Raw genomic sequence first — 13,370 nt, 5'->3', positions numbered from 1 at the left:
TAATTCATAGGGCATACTATATGCAGCACAAGTTATTTTTCTGCTATCAAAGTGCCTTGATTTTTTTTTCCGCTAGGGTAAGTGTATATCTATGATGGCTTTAAAGTTTGCTCATTGGGTATCCCAAGCAAATACAAAAGTTGAAAATTATTCTTACATACCGAACGTTATTTACCGCTGGCATCTTTGAAATAGTCTGACCTGAGTATATAAAAGTCACGTCTCAAATCATTACACATAAATGATGTTTATTTGTCGGAACACGCAGAGTGGTCGTTTATAATGGATTTAGGCAGAGCTCAATGTATTTGGTACATTTTAATACAAACTTAAGGACTGTGGCACTCATTAAGTTTAAATCAGCTTCATATTGCTCTTTAGAATATTGCTCCTTACATATTTCTTCATTCCATATTTTTGGTTAACAATTTTCTGTGTGCCCATGCAATGTTTGATGGCCATCAACAAAAGAAACAATCACATAAACAAGTGTATGTCAGCAATGGAACAGTCAGACATTACGGCTGGCGATTACCAGGCTTATCCCAATAAGCTCTTTGGCGTTCTGTAAACTATTAACCTTTCATCTTAGATTGTATTTATTGCATCTGTGTAGGAACGATGGAGAGAATAGTTTACCCCCGAGGGTTTGGATTACTGCCTTGTTTCCATGCAATTACTTCGTACTTGGCAAATACAAGAATTGCGGGCTTGCAACGCAAACGTGTGCATTCATTGACTCTTTAGCGTTATATACTTGGTGTACGCGATCTTGCTGTTCTTGCAACAAGAAACATAAGAAATAGAACAATTCGTCATATATAACTATCTCGATTGGGAAAAAATAACGCATTGTTTAACAAACATGCTATTATGATATTGTGAGAGAGAGAGAGAGAGAGAGAGAGAGAGAGAGAGAGAGAGAGAGAGAGAGAGAGAGAGAGAGAGAGAGAGAGAGAGAGAGAGAGAGAGAGAGAGACAGAGACAGAGAGACAGAGAAAGATAGAGAAAGAAACAGACAGACAGATGTATGTACCAAGAAATGGAGTCATGATGGAGTAGAATAACGAGATAGTAATTAGAAGGGCGAACAAGCTAGAAGAAGCATACTGTATGAGTGAACACACACGACCTTTCGTGACTTGCATTAGTTGCTTGATCCGTGCACACCATGTTAGCATTACCTTCACAAATTCTTCCCTGGCCTTTTATTGCTGTTATTGCCAACAAAAGGCCTTAGGGCTGTAGTCCGGTTTCTCTTTGTGCTATATGCTATACATGAACGTAATATGACGCAAAAAGTATCACATGAAACCCTAAAGCAACTTACAGGGACGATCATCCAAGCTGGACAGTTGCCTGTATGTTACGTTTACCTTTTTTGTGTATCACGCACAAGCTATGCAGACAACATTGTAGATATAAATTTACAGTTCCGTCTGAGTGAACAAACGTCTGAGTCACTGCATCCATTCATTCCACTCACTGTTTATCTGTGCATCTAATAAAAAACTGGACAGGTTCTATTAGGCGTCTGTCTGCATACATGGTATTTGATTTTGTCTACCAGGAGTGTTGTCAAAAGACTCGATTCTTTTTATGTAACTATGTATATCTACACAACGTTTGCGTGCTGCACAAAAAGTAACGTAACATATAGGCAACTGTCCAGCTTCGATGATCTTTGCTGTATTAGCAACATGATCACGGAATCGTAACCGTTTTGACAAACTTTCAATTTGAAACTGTGACGTCCCATATCATCGATTTATTTCGAATGACCACGAAATTTCCTCGTCAATGTGCATTTATTTGTTACTGATAGTTTGAAGTAACAGTTATGGTTGGACTAATAGAATCTCACACCCCCAAGGACCTGGGATCAGATTTCTCACACGAGTTGGGGATATTTTGTCTCACACGAGCCGCAGGCGAGTGTGAGACAAAATATCCCCAACGAGTGTGAGAAATCTGATCCCAGGTCCTTGGTGTGTGAGATTCTTTTTCTCACATGACCACAAAATGCGTTAAATTCATATTGGACACGTACAATATTATCAAAAATCGTGACAACTCTGTTGTCTGCCACTGTACTTTGACCTGCTTATTTTGTAGTTCTAGTCCGTGTGTTACTCGTCGTGCCATTGGATAACATTTTGCGCGTGGAACAAAACAGACCGCTTATCATCCAATCAAGGTCGTGTAATATTTACTGCAGAGTGTGGGACGGTTTCTGAGAGTGTGGGATCGATTTATCCCACACTCTCGATCCCACACTCCCAGCAGCCAGGAATGTGAGAAATTATAATGACTACCAAACATTATTAACTCCGTTTGAACAACTATGAATCAAAGTTATCTTGCATTGGCCTCTCTCAATTAATCATTCGATACACTATGCTCAAATATACAAATGCAAGTCAAATGCTTTTATCATTTCTATTATACGATAACACAGTAACACTTATTCAATAGGAAATGTGTCGCCGTTAACGTTACTAAACGGTAAAGTGGGCTCGTCGACTGTTCTGTTAAGTTTGGATTTTGTCATTGCGTGTTTTACCTCTTCATACCGCTTGTATCATTGTCTTTTCATATTTTTGATATTCCCTCGACGATTCACCAACGTGCCGTCCTTTTGATCGGCGTCATACGTCATTTATTAATGATCACATGTTATTGTTTAATATACGAATACAACACATACAGTACAAATAAAAATTCTCGTATCAACTCGAAATGTCTTTATCTCAAGTGTGTTTCGATAAAGTTATCCTTGAGATAAAGTGGGGATTAACATTGAATTTCGCGAAGCTTTCAAGTTTTCAATTAAAGAATTGCAATTACAATACAGAAGACGTGATAACTCACATAATACAAAACGAAATGTTTTGGAGCTTATCTCCTATGTATGTCGGGCATAATGTAACGCAAGAATTGATTGGCAAGGGTTTATAGAATTAGGCTAGCCGAATTTTCCATCTGGCTTAGCACGTTACTGTGTTAATTTTCTGTTTGCGGCGAAGATTTTATGCCAATCTCCTTGCAAAGAGCAAAAATCATAAAAAAATACTTAAATATAGCAAACTTTCTCCTGTGGCTTCCTGACGACTTTTTTCTGCCTATTGCCTAATATCTTGTTTTCGATCATAAATCTACACGTCGCCTGTCGGACTACATACATTTCTTTTGGCAAACGACCTACGCAGATCGTTTCAACATAGCTCAGTAAAAAGCTTCGTGCTTTTCCGATTACTATATGTGTGTGTACTGTGTCTGTGTGTCGTCTGCTCCACGCACACTGTGTTGCTCGGTCGCGCACAGAATTGTAACATCTAAGTCGGTTACTGTGACAACTCTTTTGGGTTGGAAGCGGTGGCCGACTGGTTTTGTGTGAGGCCTAGCAGCTAGGCGATGTTGCCGTGAGTGTGTGGGGGTTCGAATCCCGTTTGGGTTATAGTAAAAATTTATATTTTATAAAGTTTAGATAAAATAACTCGTAATAGCATTGAGTTTGTTACCATGGCGACTTCGTTAGGAATGGCAGGAGGGAGTAGTCTGAACCATGTTAAACCTCTAAGGGTTACACATTCGCTGACCTTAAATGCTTAGTAAATTAAAATCGAGAAACATACCAAATGGTCTATTTGACCCATAAAAATGACGAAAGACTGTGATATACACCTGTGATGATGTGTCGTGTCAAACAATTACCCCGAGCCTATCGTTGTCTTCTTTTTTTAAATGAAGAATTATAATCGTATTTATTCGGTACATTGATGCCCCGGCCCCGTTTGCCTAATAGCGTCCTAGTACTAATATCTTTAAAATCGAATTTCATGGAAAGCGTTTGCTGCGCCAGCGAGGTCAACTGTTACGTCTTCTCCATTTTCAAAAGGGCAGGTCCTTATATTTATAAAAAAACCAAAGGATTCGCTACAATCGTCTGCTGATGTAATTTCTCGATTCTCGAATGGAACTCTGGGAAGTAAAAGCTCTTCTTCACTAGAGGCAGTTACAGTGCATGAACATAATTCAATATGACTTCCCTAATGCAAACCTCATGTTCTACAATGGGACTTATATGATAAACTCTTGTAACTGCTGGCAATGACTCGGTGTCTTCTTCGCTGTGGCACCGAGGTTTGACGATCAACAACGAATTATCATGAAAACCATACTCCGTTTAACGTTGCGATTCGAGGGAGTTCTGCAAAAGTACACTAAGTATCTCGGAATTTTTAAAATAAATGATGATGGATTAGATTCATTTTAGCCACACGAAACTGTTTACGATTTACGTAGTACATGGTTCATTTGAACTTTTTCAACAATCTTTAATCAATGAATGTGCCGAAGGCAGATGATCTTAAAGTCAGGATTGTTGCTTTTCCAGCTTATATATCGATTAAATCTGACTATGAGACTCATATATAACATCTTCACTCTATTTGGTTCCTTGTCCGCTCATGTGAGATATTAAACCCAGTTTGAATTGAGTACTTTCTTTCGTTTATAGACTTAGAACATTAATCGCCTTTTTCAAAGCTGCAGCAAAACTCTTGCAAGCTTGGTGATTGAACGACCTGGGGAACACAGAAAAAACACTTAAACGAGAGCCAAGAAACGATAAGTAACATATCTCATGAGACCTCGCTGCTTCCAAAGTTAATTGAAAATTCATCGTTATTGAAACGAGTATGATAATGATTCGAGATGTCTAACTCGTGATATGAATTCCCCATGTGACCTCGTCCTCAGTTAGAGACCGTGCAACTACATGTACTTAATTTATACTAGGTCCTACTACGCAAAGTGCATGAAAAATAATTAACACCGTCTTACACACAAACGTTACCAGTTCAATGAATAAAGTCAAATAAATTTAAGTACAACAAAAGTGATCGAAATATCATGTTCAACCAGGCGGCCAGCACATTTTCTTCTTAGACAGCTGACGTCATCTTACGAAAGAGATGGCAAAAGTTCAAGCCTACAATACTTGCGAAAATGGCAGTCGCCTGGAGATGTAAACAAGCAAATTAGATATTGCTCGCAGGTTCATTAAGCCATATTAACCGAATCTGCAAAAGTGGATTTTCAATTGCCACCAAAGCTTGGATCCGGGAAAGGAAAGTTCGCCCAGAGGAACACAACAAAAGCGATTTAGACTGAGGGGAATAGAGATTCCGCAAATTGTATCTTGAGATGCTCAGAACCATATCCTTACACCGTCTCTTCAAGTAATGCGGATTAGCAGTAGAGACATCAGGGTTGGTTTGAAGAATAGTGGTCGGAAATGAGATGATACTGCTGTCTCCTAGGTATCTTTCCATCTCCCAATGGTCTCTGTCATAGAATATGCATAGTAAAAGATAACACCGACATATGATCCTACTCCAATCTCATATTGAGAATTTTGCGCAGAAAGATGAGCTTTATCTACAGCCCCGCGATCAAATATCCTGACCTATGAGGAGTAGAATTTCCGGAGGTTTGTGTGGTGACGGGAAACACAAACGATCGTGCTAGGGTCGCATGAAACCTATTCGTTTCTTGCTCCCTTGGGTAGCATCTTACTTGTTGTTCCGTCAGCTGCTGTGTGTATCATCGAGTCACTCCGCAAGAGCTCCCAAGCTGTAACGAGATGCCAATTGGCCGGGCCTGATAGCAGGGCAGCGCTGCACCGATGTTTGATGTATACACTGCATCGTATGAAAATTGCGAGTGATCAAGTGATGAATATCCGCTGAGCTACGTGGCCATAAAAAAGAAGACCAATGACAGAGCGTTAATTACTCTTCTAATTCCTTTAATCAGGTGGTGTTATGAACAACTACAACGTCAAAATACACAATATGAAGCTAATGCATAAGATAATTTTTGATTAAAATACACCACACGACGGCAGCAGATTACTTTCCGATGCGTGTTCACCGTATTTAGCATTTATACATTGTTCAAATTGTTCGAGAAATTCAGGAGTATTTTGGTCACTTCGAAGAAAACTTACACTGTATAAAATAACATAGATTTGACGCATGTGCAGTTGAGCATTATCTATCATGTCTTCACAAGTTAATTTTATTTTAACTTCGAGGAAGACAAATGTTGTTTCATTGTGCAAAAGTTACCTTTGGTTTCAGGTAATCTCGCCCCCTCCTTACCCATAAAACAAAGGTGGCCAACTAAACTTTATAAAGGTTCGATTCCACTCTCTATAGTACTCTACATTATTTGATGATGAAATTCGCCACCATGTTGTATTAGAAAATTTTTTGAGACTCCGTGAAACACCTTAAAAGGGGAAACTAAAAATGTATCACATGAGAGGTGGTATGAAGTCTTTCCCAAGACGAGTATGCGCAGAATGAGTCAGGTGAATTCTTATTTTGTTTAACAGTTTGTACTGACGTAATGTGGTTACGACATTCGCTAGCTGCACTTATGCTGACTTTAATCGCTGTAATCGACTTATTACCGCCTTCTTCTACAAGCCTTTTGCACAAGCCTACCTATCAGTGAGTTCAACGGCGTTGTTCGAGTAAGATAAAGAACGAATTAATGAGCCGTCAAAGTGACGAAACAAATTGCATGGAAAATCATGCATGCTATGTTACAAGAAAATGCCATTTACTCAATTACACATTTTAGTAAAATGTAAAATTTGCGACGAACGTGCGAGAAATGGTCATGTTCTACCGGAACTGCCATTTTCACAATGATGCATATTATGAAAAGTACAGTGCAGTACAGTACGGTTCATTGCTACTGACAATTTTGCTCCTTTTTGAAGAAACTGATTAACGACAGTACATAGTGGTTTTTATTTCCAGCAAGTATTTTTTAAATTGCTGTTTACCTTCTAAATGATCTGTCGTTTACTGTGTAACAATTAATTTCACTAAAAGGTCTTTGCTACCACATGATACTGTCTGAATTGGCCTTCACTTTCCGCCAGTATTATCTATTTTACTTTTCATCAAAAGATTCAACCAGAAGTCTGAGATCGAAGGATTAAGAACCAATAGGATTTTTAGGCATCTGAAAAGAGGGTTACCTAGGATATTGGATTAATCACGGTAGAATATTCAAACACCATTGAAATTCGTCTTTGGATTTCAGTTCGTTCAAAGTCTAAGCCATTAAAATTTACAGTACTCCTTATGACGTCATTGCTAATTGAAAGACGAAAACAGGTCAAATTTTATTGCGAAGGTATGATTGATGAATTACATAGTCAAGCGCATACCCTAGCAGCAATTACAAGTTTATGATATTTTATTTGTCTATGAGCATACCCCATCTGATTGCACGATTTTAATTTCTTGTCCTATTTGCAGAAGCACTTATTATGCCGAGTATATGAAAATCGTTCACGTACCCAATACTGCGTTGAAACGACTGACAGTCATCACGCCTCATCAATTAGGACATAAACAATGAAGTAGACGCGTGCCAAAAAATAAGTGAAGCCCATCGAACGTAACGGCTACTTTCCCTTGATCGTATTCTAATTAATTTTACGTTTTTCTTCGTCATAATATTACAGTTGTTATGTAATAAGGCAGCGAAATGAGGAATAATCTGATTCATTGTTTATTAAGAGACCAAATAAAAAACTCGCTGGCCCCTACGTTATCCGTTCATTACGGTTTTCATTCACCCTGGCAATCTAGCAATCCAGCACTCGTATTTCTTTATTTCTTATTCTTACTCTTGGTTTGAGAGTTCTTTTTATCAGTCGCCCTGAATCATGAAGGACATAATCGTTTGTTTCCTCAATCCCGAACAAAATGAGCGTTGATTACTCGTATTATCTCAAGTCCAGCTGTAAAATATTGCGTGTGACATGTGATTTATTGAGCAGTGAGTACTGGTTAATTTCCTTTCATTATTTCAAAATCCTTCGCTCTCCTAGTTTTTCCTGTGTTGTTGCAAAGTGCCGCACTGGAAACTCCGCCAAACAATGACTGATCTGTAAGGGTACGTCATTTTAACATTGTTTAGGAAGGTCATGTCCTAGAAATGACCATTAAATGGTTTAAAAGTGCCATTTCGTACAACGAATTAGTCAATTACAAAACGCAGAATTTGTTTCTAGTCACATGAATACTTCGTAACGAAGTGGGATAACTTTGTTGACCCCAAGTGTACTCCGGTCTGCTTTGTGTGTTTTCACGATGTGTAACCATCGGCAGAAGACAAGATAGCATCTGTTGATGACCAGACTGTCTTTTGATTACAGAGTTCCGTTGTTGCGAGCCTGGCGTGGCATGTGAGGCAGCTCTTGATTGCTTCATTGATTCGATGACATTGAACACATACCAATGTCGATATCAAACAGAGATAAGGCTTGTAAATTAACAATCATATGTCCATTACAACGCCTCGAATTCGGCAATATATATCTTCATTTCCCCTTTTGTATACAGTTGTGAACTGACTTGTACCACTACGTTGTATGAACTGCACACGACTTGGTTCAGTTACGTATCTTCTACTTGTACTTGCTTGTGGATCAAGAACGTAAACAATATCAATTGCAACTGGTCGCCACCTTATTGTTGTAATGTGGATGACGAATATTTAGATAAGAGAATGGTTTTCCATGTTGTGTTCCGAGAATTGTTTCCCAAAACTGTTGTAAAAAACCTGTCATGGATAGAATACTTTACACTGCTATATTATTTCTTACAGTTTGTCACCATAAAATTTAACCCTTTGAGCGCCAAGGTCAATTTTGTCAATTTTAAAAAATAAAATATCCCCAATCAATTCTTTGCAGATTTTGCCAAAATTATTCAAATAAAGTGTAGCCAATGAAATGCGATGTTCATTTGGTCCAAAATAATAAAAAAATCGATTACAGAAAAAATCATAAAAATTGGTAAAATAATGTTACACTTAAATGTTGATGGGAAAATTACAGCACTCTAAGAGTTAATCCTTTCAATTCGTTCGGAGAGGGATCTGACCCCCCCCCCACATCAAACATAATCAATGTCTGAAAAAGTACCCCGTCTTGTGTAACAAAAATATCCTAATATACGTCGAATGAATGTTAATCTATTCATGGGAGAGAAAAAACCAATAATTTATCTTTCACATATTTGTAAATTACGAGTGTCAGATCACATATTTATCGTCTGTTGTTAATTTTAGCAATCATCCACATTCCAAAGGCACTTAGCAAAACCTATTTTGCTTCAAAATAAGTCCTCCGAGTAATTAATATTTGTGCTCGCTCCCTAAGTTTGGAATTATTGTTATTTGCGCAAAGTATACAAGGTATCGCGCTTCTTTGTATTCAGATTTTTAGCTCCACTTAACAGTTTTATTTTCCTTCACATTTAAATAATGAAATGATCATTTCTTCATATACTCCTCTGATATTGCACGATCCTATGTGAAGTCACATATCGGTACATCTCGATTATGACATCATATGAAATGTCATATATGTGACATGAATGAGGGTGTGGAATGATATGATGAGTGACGCAATACCATGTAATATCAGGTATAAATATAATATGAATGAGGCTGTAACATGGTAAGTGACGCAAAACTGTGTAAGGTCACATAATTTGACATATTGTGACTTCGTGTTCAGAATATCAAAAAGTCCGTGATGTCCCTTTACATTATCAAACTCTTAACAAATATTAAGCCCGTACAATCGAGGGAACATATATAATTAATTTAATGTTTATCGCACTTTGGAAGATCCTTAGGACAGCTTGCACTCCCAAAAATTTTAGCCACATATCTCAAAGAATTGAAACAAAACATTGAACCGATTTTTGAAAGGTTATGCAAATTACCTGTCACGTGATAGTTATGTAAACAATGGTGACACTATAATAAACAAAATGTTTCCCTATATGTATGCTTTCCGAAATATATAATTTATGAGGGTTCTGAGCTTATTAACCACTAGAGAATTGTTAGCTTAAAAAGGTCAATTTCTTGTCTTGGAACCTTAATTAAGGTGGTGTTGGCGTCTGACAAATCCTGTAGATCTTAAAGCTATACTCATGTATGGCGCCCCCATACTCGCATATCCATTAATTACATGCATTAATACACAACGTTGAAAGCAGGTCTCCCGCTCTGAACGATTTTTATGTCTAGTCTAGCTTTCCTTCACTTTTGCAGTCATTAAAGAATGTTGCCGATTAATCAGACAGTCTGCGGGAGTTTGCCATTTGGGTATAGTACAAACGATTTCTACCAATCATTTAGTGGCTTAGACGTTGAGATGGTCTTGCTGGCAGCTGGGTACTGTTAAGCACTCTCAACGTGCAAAAAAGTAAAATTTGTTACCATAGTTTCTAGTTTCTCTTGAAACAATTCTCGAAATTTATACTTAGTAAGTATAGAAGATACATGGAAAGCTCAGCTGTCAGGAAAACGGACATACCTCCCGCTGGACTGGGATTGTGACTCCCAGTAATAGAATATTTATTCGCACAAAATCGACTGTACATGTACAGTGGGTTCTAACTGTGGTCTTGCGCGGGTGGATTATCCCACAGTTAAAGGCTTGAGATGATTGGACGCTGCCTTGCTACGTAATCGTACACGATTTGAGCTCGTCGCGAGTCACCTACAGTGCCCAGCAGAGGAGTGATAAACCATAAAAGCGAGCGAGAATGCTGACGTACGTATTCACACTGGGGATAGTTCACATGTTACGTCGGCGACACTGTTTCGTTCACGTCACTGTGCGGCAACACGTACGAGAAGCGTGACCCGATTCAACTGGTCGCACACTGCGAAATGTTGGGCTCTTGACGCGTTTTGAGAAAAAAGTGGGAGAAGAAAATAAGGTACTGTACGGCATTCGGGGTTTCAATCCTTTTTGCTTGGTGTCGGAATCACTTCAAAGTGCAAAAGGTGTCTCCATAAGAATTGCGTCAGCGTTATCAAAGCCACACACGAAAGGACGATTAGGAACTGCTACTTATGACCTAACTCTTCACTTGAGGAATATTCAGTGATTCGGTATCTTCACAGTGCTTTTTTGTAAAGACACTGTCAAAGTCTTCAGGAGAGCGACGCGGATAATTTTTCTCAACGGTTTGAAAATCTTTCCCGCAAAAATACAGAAGGTGTCTGTTTTCGGAAAACCGCGAAAATGGCATCAGCTATCGCGAGTTCGTCATTAAACTCTGTCATCGTGGCAACTGCAGTCATGCTGTACTTCTGCATTGGTTTGACCCGGCAGACGGAGTTTCGGGTTCATTTGACGATGACAATCTTAACTAACAGGCCCTATGTCGTGAATAAGACCGACGTAGCGTTCGATATCGCGCTAGATAAAGTGAATGCTGATCCAACGCTTCTGCCGGGACACACCCTGGCCTTTGAAAAATTGCTGACCTGGTGCTGGGGATCCCGTACGGCCGGCACCATCGTAGATAAATATAAATCCAATGTTTACAGTGCGTTCATCGGGCCCGGGTGCTCAGAAGATGCCACTCCAGTCGGCAAGCTAGCTTCCTATTGGAACATTGCCTACATATGTGATATTTGTTCGGAGACAAAGTTTATGGACAAGCAATGGGACTACACAACGATGGTGCGTCTTTTCGGACCTTTTGTTAAGCTTGGCGGTTTTGGCCTTGCTATCGCCCATAACTTCGGCTGGAAACGCATAGGTATGATAGTGGACATGCATGGTCTGTTGAGACAACCTGCGCAGGGCCTTGAACAAACGTTCAGTGACAACAACGTGACTTTGATGTTGAAGGAGTACAACTCGTATCACGATCCGTCCTATGAGGATAAATTCTTGAACATACTTCGAGAGGTCGCCTTGGTCACTCGCAGTAAGTACATGGTTTGTTGGATGTAAGTATGGAGTGTGCACAGAAGGCTAGTACGATGACGAAAATAAGGCACAATGTTGAGAAACACTAAAGTCTCGGGGTGATGTTTGGATTACTTTGCTAATTTTCAATCAGCAGCGATGATGAAATTTCACCCGTTGACAACATATGACGGTAAACCATCTAGATACCTTTATTTGAATGTCTTTTGACGACATTCTCAGTTTTTTTGACATAAGCAATGATCTCCGTTTTTCGATAAATGCCCGCTATTTAAGGCATAACTCAAGGCCATATGCTTGATATATGACAATATTGACACATATGGATTCTGCGTATTTTACAAGTACTTTGAGTATAAGACATATGTTACAAATAAAATGCACAAGTTTAATGTACGCTTGGTCCACAAAGATGTGTCTTACGTAGACCCATGCTCTGCATAGGTATGCGTTACGTATATCAACGTATTGATATGTTCCATATACAAAGATATAAATATTACGCATACTGCTAACGTGGTGTTCCGTATACGTCCATTCACTTAAATACAATGAACATATATCAAGCATTTTGCATAATATAAGCCGCTAGGCGGCTGCATCGACATCGGCGATGTCAGGTTCACGTGCGATGGGGTACACTCGTCGATTGCCCGGGAAACACGCTACATAACACAGGCAAGACAAATGGGTGTTTTGGCAGTTCGTTAGTATCGTGTAATTACAACCGACATCTGTCAATGTTAAGGAGCGCTATAACGCAACACTTAATCACGAACCGCATTGCATTGTCAGTTATCTGATGATGCCGACAAGACTCATTTCCCCCAACATATAGTTACCATGTCAGTTTGTCTAGAAAATTAATCCTTATCTTCTTTTTCAGTCCCCTTTTAAATATGTGATGGAAACAGTTTTCTTCAAATTTTCTTTACTCTTGACTCATCCTTTAAGTTTTCCACACCGTCAATTACTCGGATGTCGAGAAAGTGTTGTCTAGTTTCGCCACTGACTTTGTCGAAAAAATATACGTCATGGTACTACGCCGACATGCCTCTTGGTTTACACTACAGCTTCTTGTACCAAATAGTTTACAAGTATGTTATTATCGTTGATGATGTCATATTCTGTTTCTAATTCGTTGTCCTTATTGCACTTTACTCTACCATTCCGAAGATTTACGTCATTACATAAGGAATTGATTCGCCCATTCTTTTTTGTACTATTGTTATACTTGCCATATTTGTGAATCTAATGAACTTATGCAATAGAGGCAGAAGCCGAATTTATCAACCAATGAGCCGCTTACTTCGATGATATAATACAATCACACATCAACAATCGTAGTCAGTCTTCCTAAATTATAGGAAATAGCTCAGAAAAAATTGGAACGAAAGATCAATTAAAGCTTATAGCCTTCTTACATTATAATTTTATTGATAGGTTCACTTAATATTAATCGAATATGTAGTTACAAACAACTGTTATTCAAACAATAGGAGCTCCTGTTTGTCCGTATTGAGCAAATTTA

General features: G+C 38.7%; 1 protein-coding gene across 1 annotated transcript in view; it reads left to right on the top strand.

Annotated features, from left to right (window-relative positions):
* Positions 1–10,642: 10,642 nt before the first annotated feature.
* The window catches only part of LOC139117697 (atrial natriuretic peptide receptor 1-like), a 74,971-nt gene continuing 72,243 nt past the window's right edge, over positions 10,643–13,370 (top strand). Inside the window, exon 1 of the mRNA XM_070680942.1 lies at positions 10,643–11,837. Coding sequence (XP_070537043.1) covers positions 11,144–11,837 — 694 coding nt within the window. The 5' untranslated portion in view covers positions 10,643–11,143. The remainder of the gene's footprint in view (positions 11,838–13,370) is intronic.

The sequence above is a fragment of the Ptychodera flava genome, chromosome 18, assembly GCF_041260155.1.
Source record: "Ptychodera flava strain L36383 chromosome 18, AS_Pfla_20210202, whole genome shotgun sequence".
Lineage (NCBI taxonomy): Eukaryota > Metazoa > Hemichordata > Enteropneusta > Ptychoderidae > Ptychodera > Ptychodera flava.
This window is presented reverse-complemented; position numbering and strand designations above follow the sequence as displayed.